This window comes from Chlamydotis macqueenii, chromosome 26 (genome assembly GCF_036417535.1).
Source record: "Chlamydotis macqueenii isolate bChlMac1 chromosome 26, bChlMac1.mat, whole genome shotgun sequence".
NCBI classification, from domain to species: Eukaryota; Metazoa; Chordata; class Aves; order Otidiformes; family Otididae; genus Chlamydotis; species Chlamydotis macqueenii.
Window position 1 is genome coordinate 6,203,178 of NC_141581.1, and position 21,917 is coordinate 6,225,094.

Here is a 21,917-nt window from a genome sequence, read left to right on the forward strand (position 1 = left end):
GCGGGCGGACTCCAAGTCCCATGGTTCCCCGCGCGCCGCGCCTTGCCACCGCCCCTCCCCGCCCCCCCGCCCGTGTTGTCGCGGCGGCCCTGAGATGGCGGCGGTGGCGGCGGGCGCGGCGGGCTCGGCGGCCGGCGCGGCCCCTCAGCAGCAGCCGCCGCCTCAGCAGCAGCCGCAGCCGGCGGCGGGCGGTGCGGCGGGTTCCGGGGAGACGGGTGGTGGAGGCGGCGGCGGTGGCGGCGGCGGTGGCGGCGGCGGCGGCGGCGGCGCTGGGCCCGCACCGGGGTCGGGGTCGGGCGGCGGCGCGGCCGGGGGGGAGTCGTGGTACGTGGCGCTGCTGGGCCTGGCCGAGCATTTCCGCACGTCCAGCCCGCCCAAAGTGCGGCTCTGCGTGCACTGCCTGCAGGCCGTGCTGCCCCGCAAGCCCCCGGCCCGCATGGAGGCCCGCACCCACCTCCAGCTCGGCTCTGTCCTCTACCACCACACCCGCAACGGCGACCAGGCCCGCGGGCACCTGGAGAAGGCGGTGAGCCCCGGGGAGGTGGAGGGTTTGGGGGGGGCCCTGTCGGCGGGGCCGGCCCGTGGTGGTTGCAGACTAACGCGCTGTCTTCTCTTGCAGTGGCTGATATCCCAACAAGTATCCTTTTCCTGGCCGCCCGGGCGAGGAGCATCGCTGCCCGGCCACCTCGCTGTAGCAGCGAGGGCTCCGATAACAAAACACCTCTGCAGAAAGAGCCTGGCCCTGGGGATGGGGATTTAGCTGGGGTTTTTAGTCTGCTTCCACAATCGTGGGTTGCTTTCCTAACGTCTGTGTTCTGTAAAGCATTTTGGGGATGTTGGGGCGGCGCTCTGTCCCAGACTCTTTAATATTTACTTAACTCTGATGCTGCTAGATTCCCCAGTTCGAAGATGTTAAGTTTGAGGCAGCCAGCCTCCTGTCCGAACTGTATTGTCAGGAGGTGAGTGCGCTGAAGCTGCCTCAGAAATGGTTGGTTGTCCTGAGACCGCAGGGCTGCGTTTAATTTGAGCGTCTTTGGAGCAGTGTGTAACTGTTAATAACAGGGTCTGCGGAGTTTTTACAAGTTAGCTGCCATGCAAATGTAGAGTACTAAAGCGTAAGCCTGAAATATTTTTGGTCTTTCTTTTTGTGAAAGCTGCTGCTGGAGTTGCAATGAAGCCTTCTGCAGCCAAGGAAGTTTACTTGGCCAAAGTATTTCTTTAGCCCTCGTTTAGGCAAAGACGAGTTAACTTGGGCGGAGGGGGGAAGTAGACTATTTTCCTTTTTTTTGTTATGTTCCTAGATTATTTTTATTCTTTTTCTACAGAAGAGCCTTAACTAGTCTTTACTTTCTCTAAAGCAAATGTTTACTTTTTCTCTCGCATGCAGGAGCAAAGTGCTTATTGGAATAATGGCTAACGGGGTTAAATAGGTGATACTTTTGAACAGAGTGTAGGTGGCCCTGCGTGGTAGATACTTGACTTTGTTGCTTCTCGTGTTTTAAAATTCCTGACCTGTGAGACTTTAATGGAGGATGGACACGGAAAGCAACTAGTTTAAAAGTTATTATTATTAGCGATGGAGCTCCCAGGAGCCTCTCTTTGATGATGACTGGAGTGCGTGTTTCTGTTTCAGAATTCGGTGGATACAGCAAAACCTCTGTTACGCAAAGCCATTCAGATTTCACAGCAGACTCCGTACTGGCACTGCAGATTGCTTTTTCAACTTGCAGTAAGTGATTTACGTTGATGGGTGTGTTACTCTAGTACTGTGGCTGGAGAAAAATGCCTAGAAAATATCTGTATTCTTCTTAAAAAGAGCTTGGATGCCTTTATTTTTGCCAAATCATTGCTGCTCATGGATAAACAAAAGAAGGAAAGCTTATGCTCTGAAGTAATGGTAGGTGACGGATTGGGTCAAGCCCACTTTATCTGCTGGTGACAGAGGGGGAAGAAGCGGCGAGGATCATCCTGAGGGCTCTAGTAACACACAACTGTAGAGGTGGAGCAAAATAAAATCCACTTTATGGCTTGCAGGAAGGGCAAATGTTCTTCTAAAGCCTGCTGGAATTGGAGTTTGCCAAACTGAAGTGTGAGTTTGATTGTGTTCAACCTAATTAGTGCACAGAGCAGAGCTGGGGTGGGAGAAGCAGCTGGTGCAGGGCCCTCCAAGCAGCGTTACTCTTCCTGTTCTGTAATATGCTCTAAATGTGGCTTCAGTTGCACAGGCCAGATATCTTTGCTTCTGGGAATAAACTGGTGCATGTTGGAATTTGCAGTGTCTAACATTTGTTAGCAGCTTTCAGCTGTGTAGCTGCTCTTAACGTGCTGATTTTCCTGAGTGGCCCAAAGCATTAGGTCTGGGAGCATACGCAGAAAGGCAGGTGGTCAAGGGAAGAGCGGATTATCGCTGAAGAACTCTCCCTGGTTTTCCAGGTTACGCCTCTTCGAGGCGTTTAACTGAGATGTGAGGGAGTTAATTGCTCATTACTGTACCTTGGAGCAGGGAGCTAGTTGGCAAGTAGTTTTATCTTTGAAGACTTTTAATAGTCACCTGTACTTGTCTTTTTGCCCTTCCTGATGAGCTTGAGCAGAGCAAAATAATTTAAAAGGAATTGCAGCGAGCGCCTAATCCTATCGATTAAAGGACAGATGTTTGCTTTGCAATGAGTTACTGCTGAGTACTCCTGAGGAGCTGGAGCGCTTTTCTCAGAGCCCCTCTCGGAACAGGGTCCTTCCTTGGAGCTTGCCGTTCTTTGCTGCTTTCTCTTCTGTGTGCTGTTTCTTTCCTGGCTTTTGCTTGACCGCAGAGGCCTGTGTGTCTCGCTGCCTTGGTGTGGCTTTCAGCCTGAGCTTGGAGAAGGTTCAGAAGCTGGCGGGCAGCAGGGAGTGAGAGGTGCTCTGGTGGTCGCATTGTCCTCTCCCTGTCACCTGAAACGCACCTTGCAGGCTTCCTCTCTTCTTCCTGCTGGAAAACACCCTCTTGTTCCAGTGACTCCAGTATAATGCCCCACAGTTATACTGGAACTGTTGGGATCTGATCTGCATGTGATTTTAATTAATTATAATGTGATGTGAAGGTGGACTGAGAAATTTTATTTGAAACGTTAGACTTTTTTTGGAGACTGCCGAGTGTTCCTGGAAAACGAATGTGGAATCAGGTGATACGTTTAACAAGCACCAGTTTAGCGCTTGTCACGTGTAAAGCACAGGAGTAATCACATTTTTAAAAATTTCTGATGGGATTCACAAAGAAAATGCTCATCTCTTACGGCTGCCTTTTCATTTCAGCAACTACATACACTTGAAAAAGACTTGGTGTCAGCGTGTGACCTGCTTGGAGTTGGAGCAGAATACGCTCGGGTGGTAGGGTCAGAGTATACCAGGTGAGTTCCCGGCACTCTTCTCTCTTCCCACGGAAAACTTTATGATTTCCTCCTCTTTTTGTTTAGAGATGTTCTAATTTTCAGAGATGTGGTTGCTATGTGTGTTTTAAAGGCAAGCCACTATTTCTGACTGTTCTCTTAGATCTGATGATTTCTCCAGCTCTCTTTCTCTGTTAAAACCAATAATGCCCACTAAGACCTTGGAGAGCCTTTTGTTAAGCTGAATTTTGTTTATTGTCTTTGTTGGCGAAAGCTTTCCCGGTAGCCCGGTTTGGCCGGGTTGTATCTGGAACTGTCCGAAGCTGGGATGTAAACCTGGGAAGCTGAGACTTTGATTCCTGGGGCTACGACTGGGCTGTTTTCATCAAGCTTTTACATGTGCTCTCTGGGGCCGGTTCCTCAGGGGTGTTCTGTATGTTGTCTTTGAGGGGGAGAAAGGTGGACATTTTTCTCGGGGTTCTGTCTCTGGTTGTGGTTTGGGTAACTTTTTTTGATGGTGGCATTGTTCTGTTTCATTTCAGAGCACTGTTTCTGCTAAGCAAGGGGATGGTAAGTTGGATGTACTTTTAAAATAAACGATTTCCTTGTTTAAGTAGTGTAATGCGAATGGCAGAGCAATGCTATGTCACCTGCTGGAACCCAGGGTACTTGGTTTAAGGTATCTTGCATGCTTCTCTGAGCTTTATATATTGTTTTGTTCACGTGAGCAAGCGTAGTATTGAAATACACCTGGGATAAGCCTTAAGTCTGCAAGGTTCTTGTGAATAGGTTTGCCTTTTTTTCCTCCTTTATTATGGAAAATAATTTTCTGGAAGGGAAAAGGATAACTGTAAATTGTCACTGGAGCCCTTGTAATGAGGGCTGAAAAATGTGGTCGTGTGAAAAGGCTGGAGCTCTTGTAAGAAGATGTCTTTGCGTCTGTTTTGGTTTTAAACAGTAGGTTGATGTACCTGGGGGCTCTGCTGTGGGTCTCTGGGTGTTTAAACCGTTTAGCACAAAAATAATGAATTTTTCTTTTAAATTATAGCTCCTTCTAATGGAACGAAAGCTGCAAGAGGTGCACCCTCTCCTTACTCTTTGCGGGCAGATAGTTGAAAACTGGCAAGGAAACCCCATCCAGAAGGAGTCGTTGCGCGTCTTCTTCCTGGTCCTGCAGGTCACGCATTACCTGGATGCTGGGCAGGTACTTGCCAGTTCTGCTGCTTACAGCTCCCGTGCGTGAGAACTGGGAAACAGGGTGCTGCCTCAAAAGCAGCTCATTGTTGCGCTGTGGTGGTTTGGGGGAATTTTTTTTTTTTTTTGCTGTGATGTGCTCTTTGTTAAAGAAGCTTGATTTCTGTGGATTTTAATCACACATGAAATGACGAGTGAAGAAGTTACATCCATTTCTTCTTCCTCGAGGAAAGGTTTACCGTGATACGCTTACAACTGTTGCGGCCGCTCTTGCTTCTGTGTAATGTTGGTGGAGATAGCAGGCTTTGTGCGTAATTTTGAAAAACATTTTGAGTGTCTGTTGGTCATACATACAAATATGAAGGACTGGTTGTTGTTAATCTGGGAACAGGCCTAAAGCAGTCACTGTTCTGTCATGCTAGTGTTGTGATTTATGCGTAAACTGATTTCCTGAAGGCGAAGATTATTTATTGCCTGGCGAGTTTTCCCAGCTCAGTAAGTGTCCAGGCATCTGGGCTGCAGCAGCTGTGTCTGTGAATCATCTTTCACAGGTGAAAAGTGTGAAGCCGTGCCTGAAACAGCTTCAGCAGTGCATCCAGACCATCTCCACGCTGCATGATGATGAAATTTTGCCCAGCAACCCCGCTGATCTCTTTCACTGGCTGCCCAAGGAACACATGTGTGTGCTTGTCTACTTGGTGAGAACCTCTTTTTTTACTTCGTGTATATTGCTAATTAACGAGGAATTGGTTAAAAATTGCTTAGAGCCAGCAGCGATGGATTTTTGCAGACCATATGCTGCTTTACGTTACACTGACAGTTTAATTCTGCCGCAGCATCTGTGCGACTGTTGCTTTCAGCAGTGTCAGTGTTTGAAGAGACTGTGGGAGGAGTCTGGAAACTGGAATGTAACGTTGTTAATATCCCAGCCAAAGCGAGTCAAATTAGCTCGTACCAAGTAGAGCTACGTTGGTTTATTTTTACCACCACAGCAGCAGTCTCGACTTCACCTTCCTGAAACTAGTTGCCCCGCTTCTTGAATATGGTTATAATCCTAAATTATGTCAAAAATGAGTTCAAAAAGCTGGTAGCTGGGAGAACTCCCAGACCTTTCCTCTTTGCAAAGGTAATTTTTTGGTAATCTTTCCTGTGTTCTCTGGCAGGTGACAGTGATGCATTCCATGCAAGCAGGGTACCTGGAGAAGGCTCAGAAGTACACAGACAAAGCACTCATGCAGCTAGAGAAGCTAAAAAGTAAGGATAAGGGTTACAATTTAGCTGGTGTTGCAATATTCTATTACTTGTTGCTAATTTAAATTAAAAAAACAAAACAAAACAAAAACCCAGCAAAACCACAGCAACCTTATTTAGCTCAGTGGGCCAGGCTGCTGTCAGTCTGTTTCTGCTGCATCTAAGAATTTCGCTCTGTTTTAAAACTGGTTGTGTACTTTGAATCCAGGAATCAAGTCTGGGGGGGTCATGGTCCCTCAGTCAAAGCAGCTGTAAGTACGCGTGTGTTCATGCTGCCTGGCTGGCTGTCCGTGCGTATGGTTATCCCAGCTTTTGATTCTGTAAAACAGACATGTGCTCCCAAGTTTTTCCTTAGCTTATGCTCATGTTCCCGCTACTGACAGTTCAAGCATTGTGGTTTTGGGGAAGTTTTTGCTTTGATTTATTTTTAAACCTGTGCCATCCTTCTCGTGGCCTGTGGAGGAGCTGGGCAGCGCGCTGTGCTGATTCTCCTGACACCAGGCTGTCGAGCCGAAGGCATCACTCTTAGGTTTCCACAAAGGAATCTTTGTACCGCAGTCTTGCTGAGCCACCTGCAGATGAGGCAGCTGGCTAGGTGGGGGGAGGCTGCATGCTTCGGCTGTTAGGATTGTCTTAACTTCACTTACTGAGTTACTTTTGTACCCTTTTCAGTGTTGGACTGCAGTCCTATCTTGTCATCTTTCCAAGTCATTTTGTTGGAACACATTATCATGTGTCGGCTTGTCACGGGACACAAAGCCACAGCGTTGCAGGAGGTAAAAATGGGGTTTCATCATTTCCCTGGGTGTGGATGTGTGCAGGGATAGCTCTTGAAATACGGAATTTCCGTTTGAGGAAGATCCTTGGGCTCAGATGGGGATTCCAGCAATGCTAAGCTGCTAACAGATGTACTCAGGCCTAACAACGCTCAGGATACTGCAAATGTGAAGCTGTGGAATTAGCCTTCTCTTAAATATTTTATTTAAGAACGCTGATTTATAGGACACGCTGCTCAACCTCTCAATCTCAACCTTTGCCGTCACAAGTGTGCTTGGGAGGAGGGGGGAATTTAGCCTGCTGGAGGAACAGTCATTGGTTCTGGCTCACAAAACTCATCACAAACACCTGCCCTGTGGAAGGTCTTGATTCCAGTTTTTCTGTTGCGTGCCAGCTCCCAATTTGAGTGTGTTAGGAGAGCTCTGTGACTGGGTTTGCAGGTGGTGCCACCATATGGTGGAGCTGCTGCAGAGCAAATAATTCAGAACCAGTTTGAGTGGGAGGAGTGTGTACGGAGCAGCGTGCGTGCCTTGGCTGGAGGCAAGCCTAGCCTCCGCTTTCACCTAGGAGCGTGACTTAGGATTCTTAAACCAGTCACTGACATGTACGGAGTGACACGTATGGTGCGAGTAGACGGATTTAGAGCATAAAATGAAATGGAGAAAGAGTTTCTTAAAATTCTGGTTTTTCCCTAACAGATTTCCCAAGTCTGTCAGCTCTGCCAGCAGTCTCCCAGGCTGTTTTCTAACCACGCTGCCCAGCTGCACACGCTATTAGTAAGTGTCTGCGATGAGTAGTAAACTTCTGACTCTTTGGAAGCCCTTGTGCGAGGCTCGTACTGACCGGTCACCAGTAACTAATGAGAACGTAGTGCCACAGCCAGCGAGATTTCCTGCTGAGTCATGGAGCCTGCGTTACGACTGCCAGCCCCGCTGTGCGGACTCACGCCCAGTGGTATTTAAGCCAGTCAAAAGCGTAAATCCCTTCTTTAAAAAAGCAGCAGCATCATTAGCGTGCAAAGTAGATACAGGAGATTTATACTGTGCCCAGTATACTGAGACAGTGTGTTGTGGGAACTGCGCGGGGGGAAGAATTTATCTAGCGTTGCTGTTGGAGTATTATAAGAAATCAAGAGGGGCTTTTTTTAGATAAACGGGGCGGTTTTTTACAGGAGCATAGTGTTTTGAAGGACTTTGTGTGGAAGTTGCTTGTTTTTCCCAGAGGCCAGCAAAGCTAAGACTTGTTGGTTACCTTTTTTTCCTGCTAGGATCTTGAGGTATCTGTGGGTTTGTGCATGCCGTTGTTGCCTTCTTGGCTCGCTGTAACTGCCTTGTGTGTTACCTTAGCAATATCCTGTCTTCTACAGGGGCTCTACTGCATTTCTGTTAACTGCATGGACAATGCAGAAGCACAATTTACTACAGCACTGAGGGTAAGATTTTCTTCCCAAACTATTTACTGTGCCTGCTCGGTGTGGAAATGAGCTCGTTGTGTGCCTCAGCAAATGGTTGAGGTTGGAAGGGAAATGTGGAGATCGTCTACATGAGTTGCACTAGTTCATCATTTTTCTGTGCTCATCACAGTTCCGGTCAGGAGGATTTGTTAACAGCCATGTCAGACACCGAAGTGGTGACTTAAATGGGCTGAGCAAATTCTGGGTTAGGTGCTGAAGTGTTTGACTGTGCTCTTGGTAATTGTTTATTTCAGCTCACTACACATCAGGAGCTGTGGGCATTTATCGTGACAAACTTAGCCAGTGTGTACATCAGGGAAGGCAACCGGCATCAAGAGGTAAGCAGTCGTTATAAAAGTCATGACTTCCTTGGGGAGAGAACTGCTGCTGTGCTTGGACTGCTCTTTTTTTCTGAGCATTCTTGCAAAGCAGTGCCTTGTCCCACAGCCAGGCAGCTCCTTAATCAGGGTAGCACTGATGGGCAGTAAAGAACCAGTGGTGTGACCTGGCCTAGCTGCGCACCAGCAGAGCGTTCTGGATCCTGCACAGAATTCTCTACAGCACTGGGAGGGCAAGCTTCCCAGCGTGGAGTGTGTGGTTAACTGTCATCTGGACTCGTTCAACCTGTTTGCTTCCGTTGCCATCTGTGGAGGGGTTTTATTAGATTACGTAAGGCCTAGCCAAGGTTTAACGAAACACCCAGAAATAGGTGTGTGCACGTGTGTGTTCATTTTGGTGCAGCGGTGTGCCCAGAGCTGTGCTGATGGAAAGGCTCGGCTGCGTGCGCCCCCAGGGACGTGTCTGGTCCTTCTGTAGGAACTTCTCAGAGACGTGCTTGCAGCGTTCTTGTGAAGAGGCTGTCAATGAACTTTTTCACCCAGCACGCAGTACTTTGCTAACAAGCTTAGAGAGCAAAAATAATACAAAAGTTGACTTTTCTTTGCTTAGTTGATTTCTGGATTTAATTAAATAGCAGATCTGATGCAGCATTCAGTTGGGTCTTGAACAGTTCAGTTAGATGTGGCAGCTAAAAGTTTCCTGGGAAATATTAGCACTGTGTAGAAAGTTCTGTGAAGTCTGAGAAAGCACATCTTGTATGCTTTTGTATGAAGCATGTCTTGTATGAAACTTGATTTTTTTTTTTTAGGATCAAAATGGGCATGAAAACTCCTAGTGCTGGAATGTTTGTGCTGTGATCTAACCCGTACGAGTAAACTTGAGTGTGCTGGTGGTGACCTGCGCCGCTGTAAATGTGCTTGTTGTCAGCGCTGTAAGCCTGTTTGTGAGAAACGCTGATTGTCTTTCTTTTCCCCTCCCTCTCTGTAGCTTTACAGCTTATTGGAAAGGATAAATCCAGACCATAATTTTCCTGTGAGGTGAGAATTCCAGAAACTATCTATGTGCTGATGTTGTGTGGGTGACGGTAATACTGGATTTGTAGTGGGCTTTTTTAAAAGAAAACCAAATACTCGACTTCTTTTCAAGGCAGAGGTTCTGACCGTGCGTTAAATACGATGTTTTGTTTGGAGACTTGATTATTGGGCAGATTCCTAGAAATAGGTCAGTAACGCGTTTAGTCGCTGCGCAATGCCTGCGTTTCAACGCGGTGCTTTCTCCGTAGCTCTCACTGTCTTCGAGCAGCGGCTTTCTACATCCGAGGTCTGTTCTCCTTCTTCCAAGGAAGATACAACGAGGCAAAGTGAGTAAAATCAGCGCGCTTGGAAGATGGGGGGAAAAAGGAGAAACTAAACTGAGCTTTTTAAGATGAAAATGAAAGCCCTGCGGCCTTGCTTTCAAACCTGCTAGCTCTCCCGCTCTGTGGATTTAGCCAGCTTCCATTGTACTTTGAGGAAAACGCCGTCACGCTGTTTGGTTTAGATCTCTGTTGTTCTGAACACTGAGAAGAACACTTGCGCGGTGTTCCGCGGCGGCACATCTGAAACAAAAGCTTGCCGAAGGAGAACCTCGCTTCTGAGTCATTTTTGCTAAATGAAGGGTGCGGTTTAGGAATTAAGCGCTTTAAGGTCACCTGCAGCACACACTTATTCCCAAGTGCTCATATTTGCCAGTTGGGTTAATTCTGTTCTTAATGATGTTTCTTACCTACTGGAGGGAAAGCAGAGTTTTTAAAACCCTTTATTTTTGCTGTTTTGGTAGGCGATTTTTGCGAGAGACACTGAAAATGTCAAATGCAGAAGATTTGAATCGATTGACGGCGTGTTCTCTCGTGCTCCTGGGCCATATATTCTATGTGTTAGGGAATCACAGGGTAAGCCTTCGCTCTCTGGTGTTACCGTGTAAACACTTGACTTGTTGCTTGCCAAAGAGAATTGGGACACTTTGTGAAATTAATCTTATTTTAAGAAAGCATAACACTAACAGAACAGTAGTGTTTGAAGTCGGTTCCAGAAGTGTGTGTTTCTATAATGCCTGAAATCACTTGAAAAAGGAGCTGAATAAAGGACAAACAGCAGCATTAAACTGGATAGTTTGGGGAGGAGTTGTGGGTACAAGCTCCTCCTCTCACCGTATGCATGAAATATTTCTGTTGTCTTGTACAGCACAGACACCGTAATTCCTAGGACAGAGCAGAATTCCAGGCAGCTTTACATAGGATGCATTTGGGTTATTGTCCCATTAAGCGCTTCCACTGTGAGCTAGAACATGGCAGTGATTGAAGTGCACACATTTTTAATCACAAATTTAACATCTCTGTGTAACGTGTATTTGCAAGAGGAAAACCAAATTCCGTTTTATTTTGGTATCTGCTCTTCACCAGGAGAGTAATAACATGGTAGTGCCGGCCATGCAGCTCGCCAGCAAGATACCGGACATGTCCGTGCAGCTGTGGTCGTCGGCTCTGCTGAGAGGTGAGTCAGGAAAAGGCCTTGCGCTGGGAGAGAGTGGCGGGGAGCCCGCTGCTGTGACGGGGCTGAGCGTGGGGAGCTGTGCCAGCACCAGCGCTCGCCGAGAGGCTGGGGTTAGGAAACACTACTGGTAGCGCAGGACGGTTCTTCCAGTTCCTGATCCTCAGCCCCTCGGCGCCCTGTCTGGCTGCAGCTCTGTGCTGCTGACGGGTGCTCCGGGTGGGGTTGGGGGGTGGGGGGCTGGGAGATGCGGGGGGCGAGCAGGCCCTGTAGGGCTGCAGCTTCCCCGTGGGACTGGTGCGAGGGAGCAGGCTGGTTTCTCCTGCTGTGGCTGGAACTGGTGACCCGTTGGAAGGGGCTCCAGTTCGCACCCCCGTAGCATCTGTTCTGCTGCTGCTCTGCTTTTCTTTTGGCTGCGATTCTCCTTGCAGTAAACATTTGATTAAGTTTCACTTAGGCTTTGCTGCTGTGCATGGGCTTTAATAAATATAAGAGACTATTACATCACTTCATACACAAATATTGTTTAATCCGATTTTACACAGCCCCGGGATGCTCTGTTCAAATATTGACTGGCTTCTTGGCAGACTGTCAGCATCAACGCTGCAATTGATTAGCTCTCACTAGAAAATACAGCAGTGACTCTACGCTTTTTCCAAGAACTCAGCCTGCAGCCTCAATTTATATTAAATTGTCATGTTTACTATAAGCACGGTGCTCTGTTTTGAGCACTGCAGGCCAGGTTTGTTTTCTGCTTTGCTGTTGCTACAAAACCACTTCCAGGCAATTGAAGTCCTTTTTTTTTATTCATTTCCAAGCGGTAGTTTGCATACAAACCGTGCCGATAGTGCGATGAGGAAACGCCAGCCCATGTTCAGCCGCTGTTGCCTCCAGTCGTTTCCGGCAGCCTGGGAACAGCGAGAGGCAGTTTCCGTTCCACTTCATTTTTTCCTAAGAGCTTCCTCTCTAGAACTGATTACCTGCCCTTGAAGAGAAGGTGCTTGATGAGGAGGCTGCGTAATGGAACCAGACCTCACTGAAAACGGGCGCTACCATCAGCTTGCAGTAGATGCAAAGCTGCAGGCATCCGTAGTTCTGCAAAAGCAAGGATTTCCCCCCAAAAATACTGCTTGACCTCTGAAACCCGTGTTTCTGAACTGTGGAGGTGAAAACCCTGCGCGTCTTCCCTGTTCCCACTAGATGGGGCTGGAAGCTAAAAACGCAAACACAAACTGCACGGGGGCTTTTATTGGCGTGGGGAGTTTGCTCCCTCTTTTGAAAGCTGCTGTGGTGTTATTTTTAGTAGTGGGAAACACCAAATCCTGCAGCGCGCCTTGCTGGTACCAGTGGAGAGGGGAGGCTCCAGGTTCCCCGTATGCCCCAGCTTCTCTTCAAAGAGGTTTGGATTCAGCAGTCATGAGACTTCGGTACATTGAGGGTTTAAATCAATTAAATTCATCAAATACAGGGAACAGATGAGAGAGCGGGCGGCCGGAGGGCAGGACAGCCCGTGTTTCCTGATGAGCACACGATGCTCTTGTCTTTCAGACCTGAACAAAGCCTGTGGAAACGCCATGGATGCGCACGAGGCAGCGCAGATGCATCAGAACTTCTCACAGCAGCTCCTCCAGGACCACATTGAAGCGTGCAGTCTTCCAGAACACAATCTCATCACGGTAAGCACTCTTCGCCCTGCAGCTGTGAGCATTTTTGGGGCAGAACAACGTGCTTTGCTTCCCTTGGCTATTCCTTTCTTCTGCTGAGCACACTTCTCAGGAAGTTGCCAAAATTCAGTCTCCCTCCTGCTATTTAGCCTGGCCTGGCAACAGGAGAAGTGACTCCATTAATTCCCTTGTAGGAGGGTTATTTGGCGGGCGAGGTCGCTGGTTGAGAAGTCTCTTCCTGGTAGCCCAGAACTGACATTTTTTAAAATGGCTTCTGTAGCAGGTAGCCACTTCACTGCTTTTGAAAGAAACTGAACTATGATCGCAGGCTCAGTTTTAAGGTTTAGGTCGTCCAGTTTGCCTTGGTCTGGGGAATGCTTTGCTGTAGACTCCTGAAGATACAGTTTCTGCTGATACTGCAGCATCCCTAAGGGCTTTTTTCAACTTACCTGTAAATCTAAATTTCCAGTTGATACCATTTGACGCCTGCATAGCCATTGCCTTAAGGTGCAACTTCTTTGAGCTTCAAATATTGATGTCGGAAACATTTTTAACACTGGTTTTAAAATACAAAATGGTTTCCTAAGCTGCAACTCCGCAACGGCATGAGATAATTTAATGTTCCAGACTGAAACCATGTCCGAGTGGGAATGTGAGTTGTGAGGAACTTGACGTCTTTTTCCCAACATTCCCTTTTGGGAGAAGAAGGGGGGAACAAAGGCCGATAGAAAGACGCTGTTTGATGGCTTTGCTGGCAAAGGGATCCCCAGACCTGGGAGAGTGACAGTGTTTGTGCTGCAGCCGGGTGCCCGGGCTCCAGCCTGCTCCATCTTTGCTTGCTGTTGCTGGCTTTTGCATCATCTGTGCTGGGTTACAAATCTGGGGGGGGGAGAGGGTCAAGAAACAAATATGGAATCTGCCCATTTTAGATGATTTTGACTAACGCGAGAGGGAAATACTTCAGTAAGGAAATGGGTGAGCAGCAGGGGCTCTGGGAACGCTACAGCTCAGCGCAGGATGGGCTCAGACACCTCTGGAGCTGGGTCCCTCTTTGCGCCAGCCCCGGCTCCCCGTGTTTGGAGGGTCAGGTGCTCACCTGTGAGAGCAGGAAATGCTTCCGCTCGATTGCCCTTCACCCCGGACTCAGCACAGCAGTCAGCTAGGCTTGGAATGACGGGCGTCATACCGTGAGCAGGAGCTGCACGCGTGTAAAACAAAGCTAAACCTGATACGCAACTTCTGGTGGTGAAATCTTTTAATTATCTCAAGGTAGCGAACGTCTGTACGGCGAGCTCCTGCTGGCCTCACTCGCGCTCCTCCCCTCGCCGGGCAGTGGCTGTAGGGTTTTCACGCTGTTTGTTATCTTTCAGTGGACAGATGGACCACCTCCTGTACAGTTCCAGGCACAGAACGGACCCACCACCAGCCTGGCCAGTCTCCTGTGAAAGAGAAAAACGATCAGGACAGTGTGTTTAAAAAAGAAAAAAAAAAAAAAAAAAGCCAAAAAAAAAAGGAGAAAAAATTCATGCAAAATCTTTTCTTCAAAGAAAAGGCAGCAAATTCCTCTTCTAGTGAGGGCCTCGTAGGAAACATTGCAGAAAGACAACGTACATTTCATAGACTTGCAAAGTGAGAAGGGCATTTTAAGCTGCTTTTACCTGACGTGTGTGAATACACAGCTCGTGTGTGTATACCTGCTGGTTTTAATCTGCTTCCCTCGCACTGAGAACTGAGGTTCAGTCCAAAGGACGCTTGTTCCTTCAGTTGTTGGATACCTTTTTAAAAATTGTCGCAGAACGTGAAGAGGACTCGCACAGTTCTGAATACCAGTTGTATTCTAATTCCTTACACCTTCCCTGGAGTCCGCTGCATGCCAGTTTTAATGCCCTCTGCGCCCTTCCGCTCCTGGGAATGCTTGGATTAAATCACGATTGATGGGAGGGCACCCTAAGTGCGACACTTAGTTTCTGAGGTAATGTTCTCTCCTGTTTGCTGTGGCAGTTGCTGCAGGGCCGTGGGTAGCCCTGTGGTGGAGGTGAGGAGAGGGGCGAGATCTGAGTTGTGATGGGCAGCGCGGCCGCAGCCCGGGCTGCGTTAGCATCCGCGGGGTGGGCTCCGGGCTGTGCGGAGCAGGGCGGCTGTTGGCAGAGAAGCAGGTTCCGTGTCCCAGATTCAGGAGTGCATGTCAAGGTTCCGTGTCCCAGATTCAGGACTGTATGACGATGTGCCACCCCTTCGTCCCTCCGAGGGTGTCCCTGCACTGACGCCCAGTCCCGCGCAGGGCAAGGCGGAACCGCCGCTCTGTCCAGCTCTGCCGCTTTGCTGTCGTTTGTAGGGAGGGAGGAAGGCTCCTGCCCTGTCCAGTCCCTCCGTGGCCAAGCGACCGGGAAGCAGCGTGTTGCATCTCCACTGCAGCCTCACGGAGGGAAGGCAGCTCCTGTGCCTTAATGACTTTTACCAGTGATTGAAGTCGGAGTTAAACCCGTTCAGTAAAACCCAGACGCAGTGCAAGGCAGAAGCTTGTGATAAAAACTAAACTATAGTCTTGGCCTTGGCAAAAACCTAACGTTTCCAAACCTCCCTGTGTTAGCTTTCCTGTTGTGCCTCGGTGTTTAACCCTTCAGCTGTGGATTCTCACTGCGTTTGATGTGCCCCTGCAGCTGTCTCAGGGCAGGAGAGACGGGGCCCAGGTTCTCTTTGGGAGCTGTTAATTCTGTGAAGCACCAGCAGCTTTATAGTGAGGATCCGTGCCAGTCCATCGTAGCGCCCTGTCAAGCTTGTGAGGTTCGTGGGGTTGAATAAAGGTGTTTTTCTCTCCTGGTAGCTCTGCATATTTATCTCCCAACCTAAAAGGAGGAGGGCAAAGGAATCCCCTAGAAAAATAACGTGCGTAGGGCTTTGTGATGGCTTTGTTTTCGAGGGAGGAGGAGAATATTTTAGAGGAAATACTTGACCCCCTCAAACCTGTAGAGCTGTTATTGTAGAAGGAATCTGAAATCGGTCTTTAATCAGAACCATGGAATGGTTTGGGTTGGCAGGGGCCTTAGAAGTCCTCTGCTCCAACCCACAATGGTCACTTGTACAAAGTCTAGCCCTCTGTCCAGGGCCAGCTCAGACGCTCACCTTTTGCAATTCAAACCCCGCAGTTTTCACCACTGACTGTATTAAGGGGAGAAGTGCTTGTCCAGCCACCAAAACAGGGTTTTGTTTCCTCTGCGGGACACACGATGCTGATTTAGATCTGTTCTTAGCTGTCTGCTCTTGCAGAAGCCATGTATCTTCTAGGCCTTGTAAAATCTCCAGCAGGGAAAACCATGGCCTCAATCTTGGTGTAGGGAGAGAGCCTTACTACCGGGTTTGCAAGGAAAAAAAAATCAGTGCTGGTTAAAGTCTCGCTTAGAACTCAAAAAAATAGGACAGAAAGCTGTGAGTTAGCGTACAGGGTATTCGGAGGTGCCACGTACAGGGAGGATCCGCGCGGACACGCCCTGTTCCGCGTCACTTGCGCGTTGGGATCGTGTTCTGTCTCTGCCACCCGGCTGTGTCTCCGGTCCCAGTGAAGGCTGTGAATCCCAGAGCCACAGCCGGCCTGCCGCGGCATTCCTGCGCCAGCTGCCGGGCGCAGGAGCCCGTCCCCGCGCCAGCGCCTCGTGGCAGTGCGCTGCGCGCGGGGCCCTGGTTGGCGGCGAGGAGGTCGGGTCAGCCAGGCTGCGCCCCCGGCGCGGTTGGAGCCGGAACCGCCCCGTAAGCTCAGCAGCTGTCCGGGCCGGGGTTTTGACGAGGAGCGATCAGGTAAATTCTGCACTGGGAAGGTTGATCCCCCACGGACTATTTTGAAGTCTTTGGCCCTTTTTCCGTGTGCGTGTTTGTGGATGGGAAGCGGTGTCTGCCTGTGGCTGTTCTCTGTAAGCCACCGAGGTGCGAGAACTCGGTACCTGTTTGAGCAGCCGAGCGCAACGGCCGATTTCTGGGCTGCGTCTGAGCAGCTGAGGAACGGTCGTAACGAAAACGTCCTTTAAACCTGCAGTCCGGTTTGGGTGACCCAGGCACTCGGTTTGTCTTTTGTCCTCCAGTCTGAGGCCGTTAGCTAACGGACTGCATGCCCACGGCACCTATCAAGAATTGCTGTAAACGGTCAGAAAAGCGCTGCTTCCGTACGGCAATACTAACAAATCCCAACTCCGGAGAGCTGTGGTTTGGGCTGAGCTTAAGCAAAGCGTTTCGCAGCATGCTAGATGTCTGCTGGTACCCGTTCAGGCAGCTCATCTGCCCTGAGCTGGGAGCTCAGGGACCTGCGGAGCTGGGGACTGCGTTACGGGAGAGCCATTTGCGATTTGCTGGCTTCTCCGTGTGGGTGTTTGCGTGCGAGCCAGGCTGCGCTGCGGCTTGGATCCCTTGCCGCTCCGTTCTCGGGAGGGAAGGAAGTACTTGAGGGAAGGGCTGCCTGCTGCCTTCTGATGCCAGTGCGCTCAGGTTTGAACAGGAACCATTTGCCGAACGTGGCTGCTGAACTCCTAAGGTCGGGAGCAGCCTGGGATTTCCCCGCCAGCCTCACCGGGGCCGCGCTTTGGTGCGGAGCAGCGCTCGGCCGCGCTCACCCGCTGCCCCGCGGCACTTAGAACGGCGCTGTTACCAGAGTCCTCTTCCCATTGCAATTTCAAACACCATGTAAATTTGAAAATAGCTGGGTGATTTTCTATCTCTGAAATTCAATGTACATTTGTTACAATGTACAGTGCTTTTTAACTACACTTGTATATTAAATTATTTAATAGTTTTTGCTTTTCAGTATCTTTTGTATGTAGCAGAGATTAAAACAAGGACCTCATAACTGAAGTTCTTCCTAATTTTCGAGCGCTTATGTAAAGCTGAACAGAAACCCAGGAGTTTACAGAGAATGTTCTGTAAGTGCTCGGTCTGTCTGACTTGATTCGAACAACAGATTTCTAATCTTTCTTGTCCAATCATTTAATTCTCTATGGAAACAAAGATGAAGTCTTTTATGAACTTCTAAAAAAAAAATTATTCTTCTAAAGATGTAATTTAGAGAACTGTACAGTTTTTTCTCTAGTATTTTTAAATGAGTAGCAGAACTTACACAGAAGCATCTAATCGCCGTTTGTAGATAGTGTAAAGACGTGTATATATATAGAGAACGCAGTCTGGAGAAGTGTTGCCTGTTGTGTTTCATTTCCTACGGTATGAACATCAGAAAGGCCCACGTACACAGGAAATCTAGACTGGGCAGCTGGGGAATTAAAAAAAAAAAAAAAAACAAAAAAATGAACTTCATCCCCTCCCTCCCGCGTGCACGCTCACTGTGGCACCGCGAGCAGAAATGGGCGTTCGTAACGTGAGGGCCCGCAGTGGCTGTGCTGCCCATGGACGCGCGGAGCGCAGCGCAGCACGCGCCGGGTCCTTTCACCGCTCTCGTTTTATTCAGATTTTCCCAAATCTCCAGCAAGTGCAGTGGGGAGTTCAGTCATGTCCCGCTTTACCTTAGAGATCTCTGGCCGCTCCAGCTCCCGCTGGGTGGTCCCGTTTCCGTAACGTACGGCAGTCCTCGCCGCAGCGGCAAGGCACGAGCGAGGAAACCGCGCGGGTAGGGAGGCTGTATGGAACCCCGGGAGAAATCGGGATGAAATGACACCCGTCTGTGCCCTTCTACTGTCTTAGCAAGCGTGTTAATTATAATTGTTTCCTGCAGGGAGCCTGTACCTGCTCTGTGGGTTTGTACGATGTGTTGTTAGGTGTCTGTAGCTCTGTCAGCAGCAGGACGTGTCCCTCTGCCAGTGCTCCTTCCTGCAGCTGTACTCGCGTCACAAGATGGGACAGAGGGCGTCACTTCCTTGCCTTTGTTTCCTCTCGTTTTCTATATCAGAAGAATTTTTAAATAAAGTTTAATTTTACTTCTTCTAGCAGTTTGGAGAATGCTAATTCCTTTAGTCGGTCCCGCCTACAAAGGACGCGTGTTCTGTGGCAGCGGTGACTTACCCCCTCGCCCAGCCCGGCGCCGGGAGCGGTTTGAGGCCCTCCCGGCTGTGGGACAGGAGGCAGGACGCCGCAGAGGGTGGGTGCTAGGTGCTGCGTGGAGAGCGCTGCGGCTGCCGGTGGGATGGATCCCTGCGCTGCCTGCAGTCTTGAGGGCTCCTGCCTGGAACAAGAACCAGAATTTCTGGCTTGAAAACATCCACCTGACTGCTCGCCCCGAGCAGCAGCGCTGGGATGGCTGTGCACCCGCCCCGGAGGCGGCAGGAACCCCGGCAGGTGTCTGGGCTGGAAGGATCGGATCGGCGGGGCACTGGGAGTTTTTCTCGCTTGGTCTGGGACAGAAGTACTTCTCACTGCAGCTGCACAGTCGGGAAGGATGCTGACTGTACTGGATACTCACACATGGGATCTGGTTTAACGGAGACTGCTTTTCAAAATTTCACATTTTGAGCTTCCATTTAAAAGGAAGAAAACTGCAGAATTCATTAAACTTCGGAAAACTCAAAATTCTAAACCTTACTGCGTGTGTCTCTTTCCAAAATGTCATCTGAGCTGCTAAGCTAGTCCCCTGAATTTTGTCACAGAAGCTGAGCAGGTTCTGTCCCGACAAGTTACTCACCGTATGAAAATTTTAACCTGAAAGTGAGACTGGGCTGTGCCGACGCTCCACTCTCCTCACCCTGCTTACCTGCAGTTCCCTTCTCCAAAGAAAACCATGTCTGGCACAAACTGAGCTACCGCCACCTTCTCTCTGTCCTGCCCCGTGCCTGCGGTCGGGGCCGGCCCTGGCGCCTCCTCCGAAGCAGCTCCTTGCGGAGGACGTACCCAGTGGCGAAACTCCCTGTGAAACACATCTAAAATACATAAACAAGAGATGCAAAAGCTTGATACTTGCCCAGTGGATCCGGAGATGCATCCCGAGTTAGATCCTCTTTGTATTTTATGTGTAGAGGCTTGTTGTGAGCTGACAAAGCAAAACTAAGATGCTAGCCTGCGCACAAGCGACTGTCGTTATTCGGTTGTATTTCAAACTAAGGGTTTACAAGGGAAAACAGATTTCCCAGTGTTTGCTAGGATTGCTGGCTGCTGCCTTTAGAGATGGCAAAGCTTACTGGCACCTCGGTAAAAGTCTGGCCAACCAGGGCAAGTAAAAAAAATGTATTGAAGAGGTTTTTGGAAGTAACTTTACCTGACTTTGAGGTAATAAAATGCGTCTTGTGCTAGACCTGATTTGAAACGCTCCTGATGACACAGCAAAGGAAGCAAGCTGAGATGCAGGCAGCCCTGCGTGGATTAAAGCATTGCTTCAGAAGGATCGAGCCTTCAGTAGTTAACCATCAAGTTCTGAACGGCTTGAGGCGAAGCCAGTGGCTTTGGGTGGCTTTGGGAGAAGCCAGTAACCAGTGAGGACTGGCTGGGAGCTGCGCTGTTAACCCTTGGTTAGTTGTGGCTGGAGTTGTCCTGTAGAGAGGGTGGAGGAAGGTGCTTTATAACAGGAAGACTCCTGTCCAGTCTTAAATAAAGGATGTTGAGCACAAAGTCGTTGACAGAAATGGTGAATCTTTGATCCAGAGGGGAAAAGTTGAGTATGCTGGACCTTTCCTCAGCAAAGGCTGAACACAGTCCCGGAGCATCCTAGCTGAGCTTCTGCTGCTCTTTTCTCGCAAAAGCCTTGATCATGTGCCTTCTGCCCTCCCCACCCTAGTAAAACGGGGTAGTAAAATACTGATCTACGCTTATTAACGATTATGAATTAAAATAAGACGCATTATCTCACTTTTACTTTTGAAACGAGCGCCTGAATAACCTGATGTGAAGCTGCCTCTAAGCCTGTAATAGTCTCTACGTGGAGTATAACTGATGAAGGATCGGTGCTGGCGTTATAAATAAAGCACAGTTCCTGTCACCCTCGATTACAAACTTGCTGCACCCGACATTATTTTTCTTTCCCTTCTAAGAACGAGCTCACTCGCAAGTGCCTGGAAATGCTGAACGAGTCCGAAGGCTTACGGCAGAGACAGCCAGCTGCAGGCTGGCAGCTCAGTACTTTTTCGTGTGAACACGGCTGTCCAGGGAACCTCACGGGGAGAGCGAACGCTCCCGGTTTTCCCTTTTTCCCTTTTGTTCCCGTTTCGGCGCTGGCCTGGCCGGGGGGATCCCGACAACCGCACCCGCCGGGCCCGAGGGAGGCCTGCCGGAGCCCGCAGCGGAAGGGTTAAGGCCGCTCCGCCGGCCCCCGCGGGAGGAGATGCTATCGGGGCCCTCTCGGAGGCGCGGCCGGCGGCGGGAGCGCGCCTGCGCGCCCCTGACCCAGATCGGCGGCGGAAGCGGGGATGAGTCACCGCCGCCGCGGGGCTCCCGCGGGCCGCCCGGCCCCGGACCGGCTTGACGGGGCCTGCCCCCGCCTCACCCCCTACCGCGACGCTACGGGGGGGTGCGGGACCCTCGCGGGGCGGCCCGCCTGCCCCCTCCCCTTCCCCTTCCGCGCCCCGCCGCCGGCCCCTATCTGAGGTCGCAGGCCGGCCTGCGCGGGCGGATAAGGGCCGCCGCGGCTCCGGCCCCTCCCTGCGGGCAGCGCATCACCTCAGCCGGCCTCGGCGCGGGGCCGGGCGGGGGGCGGTGCGGGGCCCGTCCCGCCGCGGTGCCCGGGTCGCGGGAAGGGGAGGGGGGGAGCTGCCAGGCCCCGAGCCTCGCGGCCCGGCCGGCGGCCACGCCCCCTCCCCGTGCGCCGCGCATTGGCCTCCGTTTCCCCACCCACCGCGGTCCACGCGGCGCTCACTGGCCAGGCTGCCCGTCAACCACCGCCCCCACTCCTCCGCTTTTCCTCACCCACGCGTCTGTGGGCGGGCTCTGGCTGCGATTGGCTAGCGGGGTGGGCAACCCCAGCTTTTCATTGGAAGTCGCAGCCGTCCGTAGTTCGTTTCCAAAAAAAAAAAAAACAAGCCACCCCGCCCCGCGCACACGCCGGAGCGGGAAGGCGGGGCCAGGCGCGCGGCGGCGAAAGTTTGTCCAAATCTGCCTAGCAACCGGGGTGGGCGGGAAAGGCGTCCCGAGGAGGTGACGGTTGGTGGCGCGCGCGCCACCCCGGGAGTCCCGCGCCGCCGGCGGCGCGCGGGGCGGCACGGGGAAAGGGCGGGGGGGAGGGGAGGGGAGGGGAGGGGGGAGAGGGAGGAGAGGGAGGGAGCGAGCCCGGCGCGAGGCGGGTCTCCCTGCGCGCGCAGCCCCCTCCCCCTCCCTCCCTCCTCCTGTCAGTGGCCACCTGAGGGAGCCGCCTCCCCTCCCCCCACGGCCCCAGTCCGGCCCGGGCCCCGCTGAGGAGGAGGAGGCGGCTCCGAGGGGGCTGCGGAGAGTGAGTGAC

General features: G+C 50.8%; 2 protein-coding genes and 1 long non-coding RNA gene across 6 annotated transcripts in view; 2 read left to right on the forward strand and 1 right to left on the reverse strand.

Annotated features, from left to right (window-relative positions):
* The first annotated feature begins 94 nt into the window (after positions 1-94).
* On the forward strand, positions 95-18,486 carry MAU2 (MAU2 sister chromatid cohesion factor). The gene is made up of 20 exons (XM_086767155.1): positions 95-526; positions 620-637; positions 894-959; positions 1,634-1,729; positions 3,289-3,383; positions 3,905-3,932; positions 4,411-4,566; positions 5,108-5,254; positions 5,720-5,810; positions 6,480-6,583; positions 7,283-7,360; positions 7,951-8,016; positions 8,292-8,375; positions 9,364-9,413; positions 9,659-9,736; positions 10,195-10,306; positions 10,817-10,907; positions 12,453-12,580; positions 13,939-14,724; positions 14,759-18,486. The coding sequence occupies exons 1-19, from the start codon at positions 95-97 to the stop codon at positions 14,011-14,013; spliced, it is 1,995 nt and encodes a 664-aa protein (XP_086623281.1). The 3' UTR covers positions 14,014-14,724; positions 14,759-18,486.
* LOC147597611 (uncharacterized) lies at positions 13,806-21,110 on the reverse strand. Of its 2 annotated transcripts, none has more exons than XR_015261138.1 (5): positions 20,467-21,110; positions 19,248-19,413; positions 18,563-18,722; positions 17,667-18,440; positions 13,806-14,007 (listed from the first exon to the last, which is right to left on the reverse strand). It is a non-coding gene; the product is annotated as an uncharacterized LOC147597611 (long non-coding RNA). The 2 variants fall into 2 exon arrangements; XR_015261139.1 differs by lacking the exon at positions 13,806-14,007 and having other exon boundaries at positions 17,682-17,816; positions 18,067-18,440; positions 20,467-21,109.
* Positions 21,111-21,549: 439 nt separating this feature from the next.
* The window catches only part of GATAD2A (GATA zinc finger domain containing 2A), a 60,462-nt gene continuing 60,094 nt past the window's right edge, over positions 21,550-21,917 (forward strand). The window contains exon 1 of one of the 3 annotated variants that reach the window (XM_086767160.1): positions 21,550-21,616. The gene's annotated coding sequence lies outside the window, so the exon portion shown is untranslated. Of the gene's footprint in view, positions 21,623-21,786; positions 21,909-21,917 lie in introns of those variants that run through there. The other 2 variants (XM_086767161.1, XM_086767157.1) reach the window with 2 other exon arrangements.